The sequence below is a fragment of the Phyllostomus discolor genome, chromosome 1, assembly GCF_004126475.2.
Source record: "Phyllostomus discolor isolate MPI-MPIP mPhyDis1 chromosome 1, mPhyDis1.pri.v3, whole genome shotgun sequence".
NCBI lineage: Eukaryota > Metazoa > Chordata > Mammalia > Chiroptera > Phyllostomidae > Phyllostomus > Phyllostomus discolor.
This window is the reverse complement of record NC_040903.2, coordinates 211,714,580-211,733,186: the sequence shown is the minus strand read 5'-3', so window position 1 is coordinate 211,733,186 and position 18,607 is coordinate 211,714,580. Positions and strand designations below refer to the sequence as shown.

At 56.8% G+C, this 18,607-nt stretch overlaps 1 protein-coding gene across 3 annotated transcripts in view; it reads left to right on the top strand.

Annotated features, from left to right (window-relative positions):
* Nucleotides 1-9,610, top strand: part of CLMN (calmin) — a 96,130-nt gene extending 86,520 nt beyond the window's left edge. Inside the window, exons 10-14 of one of the 3 annotated variants that reach the window (XM_028506927.2) lie at nucleotides 2,393-2,592; nucleotides 6,656-6,716; nucleotides 7,306-7,376; nucleotides 7,798-7,894; nucleotides 9,407-9,610. In XM_028506927.2, the coding sequence (XP_028362728.1) occupies nucleotides 2,393-2,592; nucleotides 6,656-6,716; nucleotides 7,306-7,376; nucleotides 7,798-7,894; nucleotides 9,407-9,574 (597 nt within the window). In that variant the 3' untranslated portion in view covers nucleotides 9,575-9,610. Of the gene's footprint in view, nucleotides 1-2,392; nucleotides 2,593-6,655; nucleotides 6,717-7,248; nucleotides 7,378-7,797; nucleotides 7,895-9,402 lie in introns of those variants that run through there. The other 2 variants (XM_028506928.2, XM_036013708.1) reach the window with 2 other exon arrangements.
* The last annotated feature ends 8,997 nt before the right edge of the window (nucleotides 9,611-18,607 follow it).

Below are 18,607 nucleotides of genomic sequence, written 5' to 3'. Positions count from 1 at the left end.
GGTGAGCATTGGGGTATTAAGGTTTGGACCCTAGAGACCAGCCTGACAGGGCCTGCAAAGTAGGGATCAAAGGTGTACTGTGTGATGATTTGGGGGCGTAAGGAGAAGGTAGGGTGACTTGGACTCCAAGGCAAAGGGCGACGCTCGGGCTCATGGCAGTGGAGGGCCGGGCTGAGGGAGAGGCCCAGGGTGCTCGGGGCGATGCGAAGGCTGGCAGCCCGGAGGCCTATGGGAGAGAGGGGAGTCCGAGCAGCCTTAGGAGACACTCAGGGTTCAGACAGGCCAGCCACGGTGGCTCGCTTTGGTTGGTTTGCTAGCTCTGGATGGCAGTGCAAAGCTGCCAGGATAGCTGCTGGGGACAGAGGTCTCAGGCGGTAGCAGCCTAGGGGACAAGTGTGGCAGGGCCACTGGGCCCTCTGGGGTGGGGGACAGTCACTTCTGTGTTCATCTTTGGATGGAGGGCCGGGTGGTCCTGCAGGGGCCAGGGCCCACCTGCTGCTTTTCCCTTTTGCCTGCACCCAGAGGAGCCCAGTCCTGGCCCCGCCCCCCACCTCCCGCCCCACGCACTGTCTGCAGGCTTGTTGGAAGCCAGCTCTACCCAAGATCCAGGGGTCAGAAATGTCCCTCAGTGAGCTCAGGTCTTGGGATCTTCAGGTTGGGGGACCATGACAGCAACTGGGATGATTCTCTGGGACATTATGGGCCAAAAACCTCCTTTAGGACAAAAGAAAGGGGCTGAGTGGGTGGTGGGAAGAAAGCCTGCCGTGTCACTTGAAGTGGCCACTTAGAGGGCCAGTCCCTCTCCCCGGCTGAGTGAGTTCGGCCGACAGCATCACAGACGTGGCATCTCGCTCCCTGCTGCCTTCCAGAAGTAGGCTGTGCACCAGCACTCGGACAGGTGATGTGGGGCGGGGAGGGGAGCCGGCAGCCCTGGGGCTCAGCATCCTTACACCGAGCTGGGGGTGAGCACAGGCAGCCCCAGTGCTGTGTGGAAGCGGCACTGTGTGCTCTGCACCCTGGGCTCTGATCTGCTGCCTCCGGCTCTCACCGGTCCGCCCAGCAGGTGCCTGCTGCTGGCAAGCCCACCTTGCAATCGGCTCCCGAGGGCAGCCTGGCCTGGATCCCTGTGGGGACGCGGAGGGAGGGGGCACAGCCTGGATGACAGGCGAGGTCTGTGAGTCTGGCCTCCAGGCAGACAACACAGCGCCGGATGGACCATTTCTCTGGCATGTGGCCCTCCTTTAAACACATATATTATATCTTCAACAGAGCCTAGAAAACGGCAAGTTCTTGTAGTCTTTAAAAAAAAAAAGTCACCTCCACGTTTCACCTCTCAGAACAATCCCGCTGATGATGGAGGAGGGACCGGAGGTTCAAACTGCCGAGAGCGATTTTAATGTCTGCACGGAGCCCTGTTCCGTGGGTGCGCGGCCCGGCCACTGGAACCCTCTTATCCCGGCCCCGCTGAGTGGGTTCTTCCGGCCCCGGAAGGAATTACTGCGAGGCGGCTCCAACAATTCCCACACTTCTTGGTCTCACTCAGGAGCATTGCTGGTGGGTTTTGGAGCATCTGGTGTGGACAGGGGTCCAAGATTATCTCTTGTCACATAAACGCTAGAAAGGCACCACAGTCCGCCTTCAGCCAGAGGCACAGTGAGGCGCCATCCCACCAACTACATGTTTGCCTGTGCCTGAACCTCTCTAGACTCCGGGGCCACCTTTGCGCCCTGTGCCCCCCCCCCCCCAGCTTCCAGGGTTCATTGCCCATGCGAGGGACGTCTTTTATAGGAAACACTGTGGTGTCATAGAGAGGTTGGTGACTGATATACCCATTTGTCAGAAAAGGAAACTGAGAACCAGAGATAAAGTCAGTCGCTCAAGGTCCGATAGCTGGCTCGGACAGGGTTTTTTTTTGAAGATTTTATTTATTTATTTTTAGAGAGGGAAGGGAGGGAGAAAGACAGAGAGAGAGAAACATCAATGTGCAGTTGCTGGGTATCATGGCCTGCAACCCAGGCATGTACCCTGACTGGGAATCGAACCTGCGACGCTTGGGTTTGCAGCCCATGCTCAATCCACTGAGCTACACCAGCCAGGGCTCAGGCAGGATTTTAAACTAGATACTATAGACTCAGGGCCTCATGCTAGAGTCTCTTTTCACCCCACCAGCCTGCAGTGTCTGAACTCCGCGCAGGGGGCAGGAGTTCGGGTGGGCTTCCCTTCCGAGGCAGGCTGCCCCGGAAGGAATTCCCGGGAGAGGCCGTTTCAGAAGGGGCGCCCTCGCTGGGCCTTGGAGTCGAGGCGGAGCCGAGTGGAGCACAGCTGGGGGGCACCGCTCCTCCGGCCCCGCAGCGTGAAGGGCTGACTTGAGTGTGGTTGTCCTGTCCTTCAGGCCCAGGAAACATCCCCAAACTCGGAAAACTTAGCAAACCCTTCCGAAGAAAAGGTCGTGGGAGAAGCCATCAGCAGTAAAAAAAAGGAGAAAAAGAAACATGTGGACCACGTAGAAAGTTCAATATTTATAGCACCTGGAACTGTTCGATCCTCAGATGACCTAGAAGACGACGCTGGTGACTACCGAGTCCTTTCCAGGTATCTCATCACTGTCCCCTCCCCTGGGAGGCCCGGCCGGGGTTCCCCGTGCTGTCCGTTTCTGGTGGGTGGCAGGGCTCGGGCTGACAGCAAAGGGACCCTGGTGAGAAGGCTCATACAGACCCACACAGAGTTCATCCGGCAAGGTGGTCATTTGCCGGAGTTGGGAACACAAATGCATCCTCAGCCCTACCCCCGGGTCCCCCCAGCCGGCCGCCCCTTCACCAGGCCTGCGGGGAAGCAGCCCAGCGGGAAGATAGGAATCTGGCCTTCTCTCCTCGCCCCCAGTGCCCCCGAGTGGGAGCTAGTGGTGAGCAGAGAAACGGCTGGACCGTAGGCAGGCGTGGGGTGTGAAGAGCAATAGACTCGGAGGCTGTGTCGGCCCTGGGGGACCGCTGGGGGCAGCCAGACCTGGCTGGTCATGAGCATCCGCAGAACCGGGAGGGACGAGCTGCCTCCGTGCTGAGGGGACCTCTCGGCTCCGCCACATAAAATTTGGACTTGAATATTATGGCTCATTCATCTCAGGGAGGATAACGACCTTGAACCGCTCTGCAGGAGTCTCGTAGCGCACATGTGATGTGTCACTCACTCCACGGCCACAGGATGGGCCAGATTTGTCCCAGGGGAAATTTCACGCTGCTGCCTCTCAGAAGACCCTGGTCTCTCCCCATTGTCACTCCTCGTCACAGCGGTCACTGTGTACACCCCCTGCATGTCCAGGCGTCTCCCGTGCATTTCCTCATCAATCGTCACGGACACCGCCGTGATGACAGACAAGGGGGCTTGGGCACCTCTCAGCTCCGGAGGTGGCGGAGCGGGGGTCTTGGATGCAGCCCTGTCGAGCCCCACCACCCACATTCCCTTCCTGACCCCTCGCTGCCTGTGGAGGGTGGGCCGTACCGGCTGCAGAGGGACGTGGCTGGGATGTGCATTTGGGGAGTGCGTGGGGAGGAGCCCAGACGGGGAGAGCCAAGATGGAGCTGGTGGGCACCCGGCTTTCTGTCCCCCCTCTGCCCAGCTTCCGTGCCCGGAGCAATGGGGCACAAAAGAAGGTTAGCCCGGAGCCTGGGTGGGGAGGGGCAAGGCACAGTGGAAGGCCACTGCCAACCTTGACTGTGACTCCCAGAGTCCCTCTTCCCGCCCCTCTCGTGATTGTGCAGCGAACATTAGTGTCTTGGTGTGGAGCTGGCCGAGCTCCAGGTGATGGCGAACACTTACGGGCAGATAGCCCGGGGCCGTCTCCTACTTCGTCACAACCTGGGGGGGGGGGGCCCGCTGGCCACTTGCCAGGGGGCTCCCGAGCAAGTCAGTTCTCAGTGACCTGTGCGTGGCCATTCTGTGGTGGAGGCTGCTGGACTCGGGGACTTGAGAAGAGGTCAGCCGCGGCATCATTCGGGCACAGCGCCACCCTCCGGGGCCTCAGAGCCAGCGGGAGAAAAGGGGGTGCCGGACGGGAGGGGGTCAGGACTGCCCAGAGGCTGGCCTGCCTTTTGCGTGGAGCACTGAGGGGACTCGGGGTGTGGCTCTGGGAGAGGGGGAGAAGGCATTCCAGGTGAGAGAAACGGCCAGGGCAAGCAGCCGGCACCCTGTGGGCGCTCCGCAAATGTCTGTGGGATGTGAGGGTGGGAGGAGAAACGCGATGTGGGGGGAAGGGGAGCGTCCGGGCTGCATGCCGCATCGGGAAGTAGCAGCAAAACCCGTCCCTGTGAGGGTGAGACACGGATGGAGACGGAAACCTAGACCGGTATCTCGGCGTGTGCGGGAAGAGACCTGGTGGACCTTGCCCTGACCGCTCCTCATGGAGCAGGCGGCAGCCACCTGCAGCCACCCCCCCCCCCCCATCTCTCCTGTAGTGATGGGGACGCAGTGCAGCCAGGGGAACTGCATGCCAGGCAGGTGTGCACAGGTGTGCTCAGTGGTAGGAATGTGTGAGGACCCCAGAGCCCCGCCCGTGGGCCAGGCCTTCTCTCCGGCTCCCTGCAGTGTGGGCAGGCCGTGCTCGGTTCAGCCAGTGCTGGCCCCAGGCCACTGAGTGGGACTGAGCCCTGGACACCTCTCTTCCCAGGACGTTTTCCCGGCTGGACCTTGACTCAGGCCCCACCTGTGGCTTCCTGTCGGTCTAGGCAGAAAGGCCCCTTGTGCCACAGCCTGCTGGAGCCCTCGTGACCTGTATGTCTCCCGGCTGCACCTCCATTCGCCCTCGGTCGTCCTCCCCTCTGATCCCCAGTGTTCCAGGTCCCCTGCTCTTAGTCGAGACCCTTGAATGCTCACCCCTCACCCAGGCCCTTCCCCTTTGAGGACCCACTATCCCCCCGCTGTTTCCTGCCTTGCCCCCTCAGGTCCCAGCCTCACTTTCACTTCCTCCAGGCAGCCTTCTCGGATTCCTCCAGGCTATTTTCAATCCTCCTTTATATGTTGTCATAGTCCCTACTCTTATCAAAAAACTAGTTTTCCTAATTGTTTGCATAATTATTCATCATGCGCTCCCCTCCCAGGTGCTGAGCCAGCGCCCTGGAGGCGGGGAGGGCACACCAGCATTGCCCTGGCACTTAGCCCAGCCCCTGCCTTGCACTTGGCATTCGGGACAAATTCTTTGGGTGAATGAATACGTGAACGAATGTGAGGTTTCAGTCTGTGGTTGGCTCCTAGGGGAGCCGGGTCCTCGGCACCTAGCCCAGGGTCTGGCACACAGTAGGCTCTTGATAGCGTTAGTGCTTGCTGAGACGATGAAGTTCGGAATGAAAACCTACAGAAGTCTCCTGTGGGTTGTGCTGTAACAGGGAAACTACCTGAAACAGAGCATGCTGGGAAAGGGGCAGAGGCCCCTGCTAATGGGGATGTGCTTTTTACCAGAAACTTCACAGACACGGGGAGAGCTGCCCTTCCTCTCCGGGTCCTTCGGTGTGCCGAGTCAGCTCTGACGGGCACCACACCAGGGGTTGTATCCTTGTGGGTGCATTTCGTTTCATTGCTGTGCTGTGAGACCAGCCAGCAAAAACAGCCACAGACTTCAGACCAAGGACAAGGACTGAGGTTTCCCCTAGGCCTGGCCAAGCACTTGGTGCATAGTAGGTGTTCAGGAACTATTCATTAGCAGCGTGCCCAATACAAAGGAAAAGCTAAAGTTTTCAGAACAACAGTGGGTAGAGAAACCATGGCTGCCCACGATGCAAACGTTTGGGACAAACTTCTGTATCAAATGCCTTTTTTTCTGGACCCCAGGATGCCACACAGGAGGTTTCCATGGAGGAAGCCGAGATGCCTGTCTCTCTGCCCGGGCACGGTGACACCCAACACCTAGCTCTCCTGTTGAGCAGTCAGATGAGGCCACCTTGACCTCCATCACACTGTCGTCCCCACCAGCTCCGTGAAGCGGGGGCGGGAACGATGAACCATTTCAGAGATGAGGAAACCCGATCAGAGGCGTTGGCTAAGGCAGGTTGCCAGTGAATCGAGAAGCCAGGATGACAGCCCAGGCCTCTGGCTGGGTCTTGTCTGCCTGGGTCCTAAGCAAGCCAGCTCCAGTAGAAGGTCAGAGAACTACTGAACGTCTGCCTCAAAGACAAGGCCGTCGCAGTAGCCTCCTCGTGCATGAATGAGGTGGTGCAGCCGAGCGTCGGACGAGTGGAGAGCAGCCTCGTGCACAGAGCGGAGCCCCGGCAAGGGGCTGGGTACCAGGTCTTGGCCCAGGTCCGACCCGAGCCAGCTGTGGACATCCGCCAAGTGCCCAGACTTAGGGATGCTTGGGGACAGGGACTCCCTCCCAGTGCGCGGTCCTGTGACTTTCAAGAATGTGTGGTCGTCTCTCTATTTAAAACTCCCTGTGCTTTCTTGTTGATGAGGGTCCATGTGTCTCTCTCATACCCCTCCTAACGTTTGTAAGCACACTCCAGCCCACAGATGGATGGATGGCTTGGGTAACATGTCTCATTTCTGTCGCTGGGCCTGAGGCGTGGTTTGCGGAAGTCCGCACGCAGAAACCTCGGGAGGGGATGGGCCTGCTGCGCCACGAGGAGCTCTCGGTGGCGGCACCGGTTCCAAACGTGTGTCTGTCTTTCAGGACCAGCCACAGCGACTCCAGCATTTATGTCCGGCGACATACCAATAGGTCTTTGGAATCGGTTAGTATGTGAATTTCTTCTTCCCCGCTGCCCTGCTAATCAGTCCCTTTCCGTCCTTCCTCCTCCCCAGCCCAGAGCTTTGAAATGACTAACATGCAACAGCTATACTTTTGGATGGAAGACAAGCAAATTGAAATCTTGTTGTTAGGCACAGTCCAGTCGGGTGTCCAGTTTGGGCAATAGGGGATGTAAATAAAATGATGATTTTAAAGCCTAAAGGCCTCTTTGTTATACAAAAAAAAATGTATCCAAGACACCCACCCCTGTGCACACACCCAGAAAGATCCTGTTCGAAGACAGGGGCAACCGAAGGGGAGGGTGTGCTCTACATTTGCAACAATTTAGCTCTGGTTGTGTTGGGACCCAAAGCCCTGTGGTCCACACCCCTGGTTCGGGTGGTGGGAGGGGGGGGCCAGGGGAGAGGGTGGAGTAACGTTTAGCAATTTGACTTGGGTCCTAGATGTTTACAGTGTTGAGAAAACGTGGCATGCTCGGCTTGGTATGTTTAAAATTGTTTCATTTTCTGTTTCAGAGATTCCATCTTTACTAATTGGGTTTGCGGGGGTTTTGTTTATAAATTTCACTGTAGGATCAGTTTAGCTATGTTCAATTGCGGAACGCAGCCGATCAGGATGACAGGAGAAATCGAATGTCAACCAGGTGGGTGGCTTTACTCCGAGTTCCGTGCGCTTTCTCGCAAAAACTGCTTTCTTGTCTCATTATGCAGCCTACCTTCTTGGGGAGGTGGCTCTTCTCCAGCTGTGCTTTGTGGACAGCGAGATTAAGAGTCCGAGCTAGTGCAAAGAATTAACCATCTCAGAGAGAATGGGTGTAAATTGAATATGCGTGAGAGGGAAAAGTGGATGTGAATGAGTAAGAATGGCTCCCCTTAGAGATGGGGGTGGGCCACACACCGCATTTAAATAAGGGCGGGGGGAGGGTGTATCAGCTGTCTGTCCGAGGAAGAGCCAGGCAGGAGAGGTAGCCACGTGATGCTCTGTGTTCTGAGTGCCCCCCGCGGCCCCCCCCCCCCCCCCCCCGCCCGCCTGACCACCACGTTCCTTCCTTGTCGCCACTGCAGGTACAAAACTCAGAAGCTCACTGAGCTGATCTTACAGTTCTATGGCATCAGAGCAGACAAGAAGAGGGAAGGCAGGCATGCCAGGAAGTCTATGAAAGTATCTCTGATTCTTGGAGAGCCGGACGGCCCAGGCCAGGCCCGCTGCGGTGCCGGCCTGCTTAGGACATAGAAAACCAGAGAAATCCCTAAAATCGACAAGTCTCGCCTGCCCCCATGCCTGTTAGCGTTACTCAATCACTTAATTTTATGGATTTTTTTTTAAATTTGCCACGGATTTTAATTGGCTTGGAAGGACTTCAATTACTGGAACCGAAAACCTTTGCCAGAATAGTGCCCAACACCCAGGAGTGTGATCCCTCGAATTCCACCTCTCTGGCTCCTGAAAAGAGGCGATTTCTGTTTCCCTCCCCTGCCGTCAAATGGAAACATTCATGCACATTTTCCATGAGGCTTGACGTACTCATAGGAAAAGAGCACTTGCGGCTTTTATGAGATAGAAACTTTGAACGTTGAGCCTGCAGGGTTGAGAAATGCAATCAGTCGTGTTTTCCATGTTTGGGGGCACTTACTACCTGTGCAATAAAAATCACAGGTTAAATTTTCTTTCAGGATAGTTTTAAGGCAAAGAAAGCGATCCTGTCCATTGCATCTGAATCCCCCGGTTTCTAGAGCAGGGAGGAAATGCGGTCCACTCTGGGCCTGGGCTGTCCCCGGGTCGGGAGACACTTGCGGGTGACGGGGTTTTTGACTCATAACCTCCATCACTAGTCCCAAGGGACCCCAAGGAGCTCACACTCGGCTTCTAGAAGTGCAGCTGCAAGCAGAGGCTCCCAGCGCCCCTCCCAGTCAGAGCACGCCCCCAGCCCTTCCCTTTGTGGAAGTTCGGCCCTGCGGTTGGTTGGTCGCCACCACAGGGCACCCTCCTGGGCTCTGTCACCACCCCAGGGCGCCCTCCTGGGCTCTGTCCTCCAGAGAGGAGCTGAGTGTCACCTTAACTCTGCCTTCTGTGACATGAAAGAAGGAAGAGGAATCTGACCAGAACCAGATCTAGCCCTTGTTTTAACCACCAGAAACCGAACTGGGTGGTGGTTATCTTGGTTTTGGTTTCTAGTGGCTGTTTTCAAACGCTCTGTGACTGGGGAACTCCCCGGTCCTTTGGGTGACACAGGAAGTCCCCTCTGTTCCTCAGTAATAACACAACGGCCAGTATCTAACCGTGTGGAGGGTACTTCGGTGGCAAGGACACTGTCCTGGCCTGGGAGTGGGACCTGGGCCAGGGCCCCGCTCTGTCACGGTCATTGTGTGGCCTAGGATAGGCCCGTCCACCGCCCTATGAGTCTCAGTGTGCCCACCTGTGGAATGGGCTAGCAGCCCCTCCCTCTCCACGTCGTGGGGACCAACTGAGTATTGTGAGCACCCACGGGGCCTCTAGGCCCCCGGCCCCCCACCTTGTGACTACACATGCAACATGGGGTCTCTCGGCCGCCTCCCTGGGCCGCCCTCAGCTCTCCCGCTGGGCGGCAATGTTCACGTGTGGGGAGCGAGCAGGGTCCGCTGCACCGGGGTCCCGCCTGTGACAGCCCTGCCCGTGTCTCGCCCCTGCAGGAAGGCCAACCACTCTGGCGAAGCCACCGTGCAGGAGGAGAGCGCCAGCCTGCAAAGCGACTCGCTGACCCAGCTCGTGCAGCAGCCGGACATGGTGTACTTCATCCTCTTCCTCTGGCTCCTGGTGTACTGCCTGCTGCTCTTCCCACAGCTGGACGTCACCCGCCTCTGATGCGCGCGTCTGCGTAATAAAAAGAACAGGACCCTGCCCGGGTGGGAGACCTCTCTACTTCGTTTTCTTTCGGGGTCCGGACAGGGCGCCTCGACAGACGGTTGAGGATCTCCCAGGAAACTTGGACTCCTTGCTTTTCTTTTTTTTTTTATGTTTTTTTTTTCTCTTCTTCTCGTGAATCTTAAGCATGCTTTCTCTCTGGCTGCGTGCTCAGCACTCAGGGGTATGCCGGACCCTTGGGTGGGCTCTGTTCTCGTGTGCCTTGCTCTGTCAGTTACTAGTTTCTAGCCATAACCCCGTCTCAGCCCATCCCACACACAGGTTCTTAAGGTCCTGGATGGACTTGAGTTACTTTCCCCTCCGCTGAGGGTCCCCCCGATGGGAAAGAGGGTGGATGCCCCCGGCAGCGCCTCTGCTGGGGAGGAAACTGGCACGTTTTCCTCCAGGAGGGGCCCTGTGAGCGAAGGTGCCCAGTGTCCCTGCACGTGTGTGGTCTGGCGGTGGGGTGGGGACATGCCAGGGACGCCCAGCTGCCAGCTGCAGGGAGCATCTGGGAACGGCCGCATCCAAGCAGGAAAGTGAACGCCGTGTCGTGAGCTTCTTCATCCTCGGTTTCGGGGTTTTGAGCGGGGAAAGGGGGACGCATTTTAAATTCACTTTAGCATTGATTGAATCGGGGTAAGGCGGGACTTTCAGACCTTTTCCACACAGCAACCCTCCTTTCGAAGGAAGTCTTGGGGCGGGGCGGGGCCAGTCCTGATGACAGATCAAAGCGGAGCTCTGGGAGATGCGGGGCAGACTGGGGTCCCTCTGCTTTGCTGTGGCAGCCCCCCGGCTTCCATCACTGGCTCCTGCGGCATCTGTGCTGATCCCTAAGACCCCCCCACCCCGGGCCCTGCAAAGCCCCAGACAGAGCCTGAGGAGGAGAGCGGAAGGGGCTGGCTCAGGACCAGTCCGGCTGCAGTGAGAGCTGGCCGCGGCCCGGCAGGTTCCTGCCCCGGGAAAGGCTGTGTGCGCCTTGCTTCGGGGCGCAGCCTCAGCTCAGGCATCCTCCGGGGTCCCTCACGGGGGGTCACCTGGAAACGCTTGCTTTCTGGAAAACGCCCCGAGGAGTGGACCAGAGCAGGCAGGCGGTGTGTGAGTGGACAGAGGCACCCACCAGCCCTTCCGCCTTCCAGCCTGGGCTCCCTCTGCGCCCCGTTTCCTGTGGAGATGAGGGTCATGGGGACGGTGATGGCGCATTGCCTTCTCCTCCCATCATCCTCTCCACAGTGCGCATGAATTAGGTGACACGTATGAAGTCACCCACTATCAGATCAGAGGGGACCGTCAGACAGCATCTTGTCCAGCCAAACGCAGAGCGGCAGTGTGGGTCGTCCAAGGTCATCCGCCGCACAGGCCACAGAGCACCCAGTCCAGGGTTCTCACCCATCTAGGGGACTTCCGTTGTGCCCATGGCTGTCCTGGGGGAAACAAAAGATAAAATCACTAGATAAAAACAGCCTCATTTCAAAAAAAAAAAACCAAAAACCAGAGTTTTTATGCCAATCTTCCACCCCCGCTTTGTTCTCACGTTTTTCCCACGAAGTTGTGTTCACTTGAGGCTCGTCCCCCGTCCGGGGGACCCTCGACAGCTCTGACAGCTTGTTGGCTGACGTGCCGGCGCTGCTCTCGCTCCAGGAATTACATTCCCCTCTCAGCAAGCCAAGGACTCCCTTATTTCCAGCAGTAAGGTTCAAGTTTGCAGAACTGCAGCATGGCCAAGAGCACTAGCACAGCCCGTGTGCGTGCCGACAGCCCCGCCCTGCCCCTGACCGGCTCTGGACTGACTGCAGAGCCCGCCTTCTCTCCGCAAACCCGGCTGAGCTTGGAGGGGCTCCATCTCGGAGGGCACGGCGTCCCGTGGAAAACGAGCTCATTAGCGAGCGCCCTGGCATCACGGGAAGCTCAAAGGTGCAGACGATCAAGATTACACGTGCGATGTTTTATAACCCCCAACACCACGCAGGGTGCGTGCACCTCCGTTAGAAAGAGCCGGGGAAGAGCTGACCCAAACGCTAATCGTTTCATTTATGGGTCTAGACTTGGTTGAGAAAAAGCTCTGCAGGCTTCTCTTCTCGCCCGGTACAACTTGTAACATTGTTTAAAACCATCGACTGGCAAGATGCCGGAAAGTCATTTGGTTCAGGCTGGCAGCAAACTGATTTTTTTTTTTTTTGTAAGGGAACAATAAAATGTCTCATTTGAGTGTAGGCTCCTACGGAAGAAGCTGGATATTAATGGTGGATAGAGAAACCTGCTGGATACACCACCCCGTGGCTTATAATTTTTCAAAAAAAAAGAATTTGTTTTAGACTCTCATCCAAGCAATACATGTTCGTAGTTTAAAATGAAACAAACACTGCGAGGCTTTTAATGAAAAGCAGCCCCCTGAGTCTTGCTCTCTGGAAGTAACACTTTCAGCTCTTTCGAATATTTACCTGTGCATTCCTATGTGACACGCACATACTTTCATCTTCAAAGTTAATTCAGAAGCATCCACTGGCCAGCTAGTGTGGCAGATGGGGCTCACACCCCGCCTGCCCCCCATCATGGTTTGTGGGCACTGCGGTGTCGGTGCGCCTCTGCTCTGTGCGGCTGTGTGAGGACGTCTTAACGCTCGAACCTCGGGGTGCGCCATGCTTCTGGGCTCTTGTCCACTTGTTCCCCCTGGATTTGATTTTTTTTTTCCAAATCAAATGTGTGGCACATTCTTTAATAACTCCTTCAGAAAAGGAACCTGAGAGTAAACATCGTAAATAATTTGAGATTTGGTATAACTTAGAATGCCTTTGTTCTGCCCTCACCCAAGTGTGGTTTGGGATAGAATTACAGGGGGAGGGGGGGAATAATATAATGCCTTCTCCCCATCCCCCCACCCCCGACGTGGCCGTTGAGATTCTGATGACCCTCTGATTCCCAAGCCCAGGGACCATGGACAGTCTCCTCACGGCTAGTGTTCCGGGCTGTCCCTAGGGTGGCGTCCCCTTGGTGGCGTGCCCCGTGCCAATCTCCTGGGGAAGGTCTTCAGTTTCCTTGGATTGTTCACCTTTCTCTCCAAACCACCTGTGTCTCCCCTGTGGGACCTCTCTGGTGAACCCTTTAGTATGTTTCACCTTCTCTATTTTTCGTCTGTTTTTTAATCTGCTTCCAGGGATAATCTTTCCATCTTATCTTCTCAATACACCCGATGAATGTTTCGTGTCTTTTTTTATTTCCACATCATTTTCCTTCGCCTCCTGTTTCTGTTTCCTAGCGCTTTGTCCTCATTGCACGGGTGCAGGCCGTGCATGTCTGTGGGTGTTGGGGACAGCGGGGTTCTGGGGAGCCCCTTTCTGCTCTCCTTGCGCTTTGGTTTCCTCCCCGTTTCGGCTTTCTCAGCTAGTCTTAGCCTCTGACTTGCATGTAATGAGTTTATTTTCCCTCAAACCTCTGGCGATCCCCTGAACCCGGCCATCTTTAAGGGTCACGCGTCTGAGAATGGATGGGAAGCTCTTTGTGGCAGGTGCTGGGCATTTCTGTGGGGTCACCAGGGGCGCACCCGGAGTCTTCAGGGGAGGACCCGTGTCGCAGTATTTTCAGGCCTCCTCTCCGGGGCTCACTGTGTGTCTTCAGAGATACTGCCTCTTCTTCGTGCCTGGGAGGGAGGGGCGCACGCAGGGCTGCTCCCAGCCTGGGCGGTGCCCTCAGGCATCTTCAAAGAAGGCGTCCCCTCGGGTGGATGACTCAGGGAAAAAGGTGCCCACATCGGGCAGAAGCTACCTCTAAGCACTTGGCTTGATTGGCAGAGGGCACCTACTGCCCGTTCCCCCAGGAAGACGCAGCCCTGAGCAAGGCTTGAGGAGCAGCGCAAAGGGCGAGATTTTAGCTCCTCGTTGCACCTCAGCCAAGCACCTTTGTGCAGAGCCGTGGTGCCCGGAGACCCCAGCGCACAGCCGAGTGCCCGGCTCCTGAGCTCTGGGCACCTGAGCTCTGGGCAGGCCGTCCCATCTGAGTGGGTATGTGGGCTCACTGAGCTCCTCCCGCCTGGCAGGGCCTGGTGTCCCTGGGCTGGACCTCCTCCAGACCCTCCATGGAGCGGGACGGCTGCACAGGCTGCTCACAACACGCCCCTGCAGGAGCCCTCTGCCCTGCTCACTCCAGCAGCTCTGCCCCGGCACCTTCCGCCTGCCGCCGCCTCCTTCCCGCCCCTTGGTCTTCATAGCTGTGTGACCGTCATACCTCTGCTGCTCTCTGCGTGGGGCGTCACCCGGGAAGAAAGCAGCCCACGTGTTCAACACACCAACTTGAGTCCCAGGTCCCATCTGAGCTTTCTCCTCCCTTTGTTAGGTGGCTCCGTGCGCTGTGGACTTGTCTGTGAACTTGCCCTGCGTCCGACCGGGACTGGGGATGTCCATCCTGCCGGGCCTCGGCCTCTGGGTGCCTTTGTAGAATGCCGTGCAGGAGGGTGAAATAGCACCCGCAGGCTCTCTTGAATGCCACACTGCAAAGAATTATTCTCTACCCCCTTTTTCCACCCCTCCCCCCACAAATTTCAGATCTCCCGCCTCTGCACAAGCTCATACAGTTCATAGGTTTTCTCTGCCACCCCCACTGCATTCGGAGACCAGCAGTCCATGCTGCCATTGGCCAGCGAACCAACAGGGTGGCCCCTCTGTGACGGAGCTGGGGGGCGTTCCCTCCTGGCCAGACCCACCGGGACCGGGCACTGGGAAGGATGTCCTCCCTGCCTTCTAGACAGCCACCCAGGACACACAGTGCGTCTCCCTGTCTGGGGTTCAGCGTCGTTCCCTCCACTCTTCTCCGTGCAGTGCCCACCTGCTCTCAGGTGGAACGGTGCGGGGCAGAAGCACTTGGAGGCGTCTGGGGAGTCCCTCCTCAAAAGTGCAGATTATTCCATAGCCTCAGGGACCGTGTGAGGGCCCAGCGCCTCGTTTAAGAAATGAGAAAGCAAGACCGGGACGTGGAGATGACAGTCACACTGCTAGTAGGTGCCCCTCGGAGGGACAGCCAGGTTCCCAGTTAGGTTTTCTGCAAAACTGCAGCCCCAGCCCTGAAGCTCGCCTGCCCTCTGCTTCTGGCCAAGGACTCAGAGCAGCCCAGGGCGAACCTCTCAAACACAGGCCAGAGTGACCGAGGGGAGAACGGGTGTTACTCAGGACAGTGCCTCACGGCTTCTGGGTAAGAACGGGTCTGTGCGGTTCCGTCGTTGGACTGTGGTCCTGTGAACCTTTGCATGCGAGCCCAGTTTTTCTCAAATGCCCAGAAGGTCTCCAGAAACCCCACCAGAGTTCTGAGACGTGGCCTCGCTCCTCTCTGCTTGGAGACCTCCCTCGGGGACCTCTGCCCAGGGACCCACCCACAGTCAGCTTTACCACCCAAGGCCCCCAAAGTGGGCTGTGTCCAAGCTTCAAGCCGACATGGCTTCTCAGAACCCTCTCGGTGACCCTCTGGCCAGGGAGCCGGCACAGAGCTCTCCCGGCCCCGACATTGCACAGTCCCCGCCGAAACTGCCTTCGGGGGAGATTTAAAGCCCTGGGATCCCCCACAAAGAGCAGGTGCCTCCTCTGGCCCGTCCAGCTCCAGAGCGGGGCTGCTCCAGCAACGAGGTCCAGGTGCTGGGGTGGGTGGGTGACGGCTGCGAGCTGGCATGGGTGACATCATGCTCCTTTGCTAGAAATCGCTGCAGAGTTTGCCTTAACAGTCAGCCAGCGTGCGGGAGCCAGGAAATGACGCGGCCTCTGTGCTGGACGCTGCACCCCACCGCTGTGCTCCGCCCTGCCTCTCGTGGGGCGTGTGCGTGCGTGAACGACAGCCAGCCACTCGGGGAGGGGCGCCCGATGCACGAGAAGCGTGGGCTTTGTGTGAACTGCACCCGGAATCCTTCATTCCCATCAGACGCCGCCATGTCTTCACGCTCCACATGAGCGCTCGGCCCTCCTTGCTCTTGGTGTTTCAAAGGGACACGGCGGTCTTCAGGCCTCGTCTCTTCCCCACCGCTGTGCGTGGGCCTGGGCTCAGAGGGAGCTCGATCGGGGATCGGGGCCTGGAGACTCGGAGCTCTGGCTCCTCCGAGAGTCGGCAGAGGCCCTCGGCTCAGGGGTTCCTCCCACTCCTGCAAGCGCCAGGCCTCGCGGTGCCAGGGGGACTGACTCGTGTTTACAATTTGTTCTGAGGATCTTGAGAAAACACCTCAGGGTGGCAGTTCTTCCCAGCCCGGGGCTGTGATTTCAAGCCAGAAAACATTCTTGTTTATAGGGAAAAAAACAACCAGTATTTTGTGCTGTGGGAGCACGTGGCCTTTCAATGCACTCACGGTGCCACCGTCTCTGGCCCTGATCCCTCCGCCAACTTCTAAAACTCCCTGCCACTCGGGTGTCACGTCCAGCTGTCATCTGGCAGGCTCTCTTTAACTGAACCCATTTTCTCAAAAGATCACTTCCTCCTTCTGCAGGACGTCTTGTGGGATCAGGAAGGAGGGCAGGCACGGGAGTCAGCCGGAGCTCAGTTCGCGTCTCGGCTCTGTCACCAGAGAGCTGGGAGATCAGGGCCAGTCAAGCTCTCCGAGCATCTTGGGTGCGGAGCAGACACTCGGTGTGCGTTTGCTGAATGAACTGGAGCTCCCTGGCACGTTTGACAGGATGTGAAACGCTCGGTAGCTCCTCGGTCCCCATTTCCCTCCTCTCCAGGCTTTGAATGCCCCTCCTTTCTTGGCATTCCTTCTCTGTGGCCCCTCCGAACCTCTCCCCGACCCACCCTCATCTGGCCAGCTGCTGGGGGTCAGATCTAACGCACGCCTTTTACAAGAGGAAGTTGAAGCCATCGTGTGCCCGCTAAGTCATCGGACCCTTACAACAATCGCGGGAGGTGGTTAGCCCGGATCGGAAACTAGAGCACAGGAAGGAAAGAGAGCAAGGTCACGGGCGAGGACGCGGCAGGCCCGGGAACACAGGACTCCTTTTCAGATGCCAGTTTTCACCCTAGACAGCACTGCTGAGCAAATAAAGCTGTGCCCTAATGAGATTTCTGATTCTCGGTGACTTTGGCCTCCTGGGCAAGTGGTGGGTGGAAAGTCTCAGGGGTGAGAAGGGGGCAGACCTCACAGGGCACCCTGCAGCTCCCCGCCCGCCGTGCATCCAATATCCCCACGGTTCTGCACACCTGGCTCCCCAGCCCCCTATCCAGACTGCTTAAATAGCTCCTTAGTACTCACGTGACAGTGACGGAGGAGGCCCCAGGTTCCTGTTTTAGCCCGTGGTGGCGAATTTGCAACCACGTGCCTCAGCAGGGCCTGTGGTAGTAAAATCTCAGCGTTCAACATCAATGATTTCAGGGACTTCAGTGAAGTCTGCGTCCTGCCGCACCCCCTGCTACTCCCCGCTCCACCACTAGCAGGCGCTCTTCTGAGTAGGGTGTCCGGCACTCCCTTTCAGAAGACATCCGTTCCACTGGGCCGGGCATCCCACAGTGGAAGTGGGGCCGCGAACGTGGATTGCTTGGATGAAGCCCTGACTGGCTGGTCTGAGATGGGGATCGTAACTTCCCCTTTAAGTTTAAAAGTGGTGATTTTTGCATTGTTGCAAAAAAACAAAACAAAACAAATAGGAAAAGCTTTTGGTAGGTGTATTCCTTCCGCAACAGCAACCACTTCTATAGTAATCCCACCAGAACGCAGTACGAGCCTGTTCTCTGCAAATGATGCTACGAGAAGGGACAGCCCCCAAAGCCCGGATTCCTAGATGTCACACAAGGTTGGAAACCCTTTTTAAAGGGGACACTGGGCGTGTCTGTAACCCGGAGAGCTGACTTTGTTCCGGAGGAGGACGAGCTGGCCCGCAGGCGTCAGGGACCCACATCCTAGCTGTGGTTCATCTGCAGTGACGCCTTGAATCCACCTCTCTGGGCCGGAAGTTGGGAGACCTGTTTTGAAAAGTCCTAGATTTTAAAAATCCAAAGGTTAGCAACCTAGATTATCTTTATAAAATCTCAGTCAGTGGCCTATTCGCTTAAAATAACGTACCTCTGTATTTGTAAGTGAATTCCAAAGCTTAAAGCATTGCTTGCGGCGTTTGTATCCGAGAAAGGTGCCTAGGGAGGTTTGGTAACATGAAAGGTAGCATGTTAGAGGCGTGGGGATGGAATCTGGGAGTAGAACGCGGGAGATCTGCTTCCGAGGGCCCCTGGAACCGAACCGGGCTCCTCGGCCAGCATCGGGGGCAGCTTCCCGGGGGGAGTGCATCAAATCGAGGTGTGCAGCTGTGGGGATAGATAGCGGTGATTGACCGGACCTGCCTGCCTCTCCCGTCTTGTTCCTTCCCTCCTCCCCCCACCCCGCCCCCAAAGCAGACCCAAAATACTGGACACAGAGAGTCCCCTCGGAGTCCAAGGCCCTTTGCGGTCTAGCATTGGACCCCTTATGCCAAAGGCTGGCCCGTTGGTGTGGAATGTCCCTGGGGTGGCCTGGCACTGGTCAGGGAGGTTTGCCGTGAGGAAGAGACCAGCCCTTCGCCCTTGAAACTGCACCACGAAATAGTTGCCTGCACCGTGTGCATTGGTGCTGGTCACATCAGCCAAAGACGCTGTGAAATTGGGAAAGTGGTCTTGCCCTCCTGTACACGGTTGGGATGGGTCACTAAGCGTGGAATCAGGGGTTTGTTCAGGGTGTACTGTACTGGATGGTAATATGTGTTTATTTTTTCAAGGTCGGTAACGTGTGTATCAGAGTTAATGCCACAGTTTCTCTCAAGGCCATGCAAGACTTAATGGACAGTGTGCGAAATTTTTTACTGAGAGCTCTAAGAGAACTATTGAAAACAGTGAAATGTTATTTTGTGGTACAAGGGTTATTTTGTCTACTTAGTATATACATAGCTGTAGCTTTGTAAAAGGGGATCTTTGTAAAACCTGGTGTGAATGTGCACTCTTATTTATTGATGACTGTAAATGAAGATATAAATGACTATTTGCATAATTTATACTTGTGGGAAATTAACT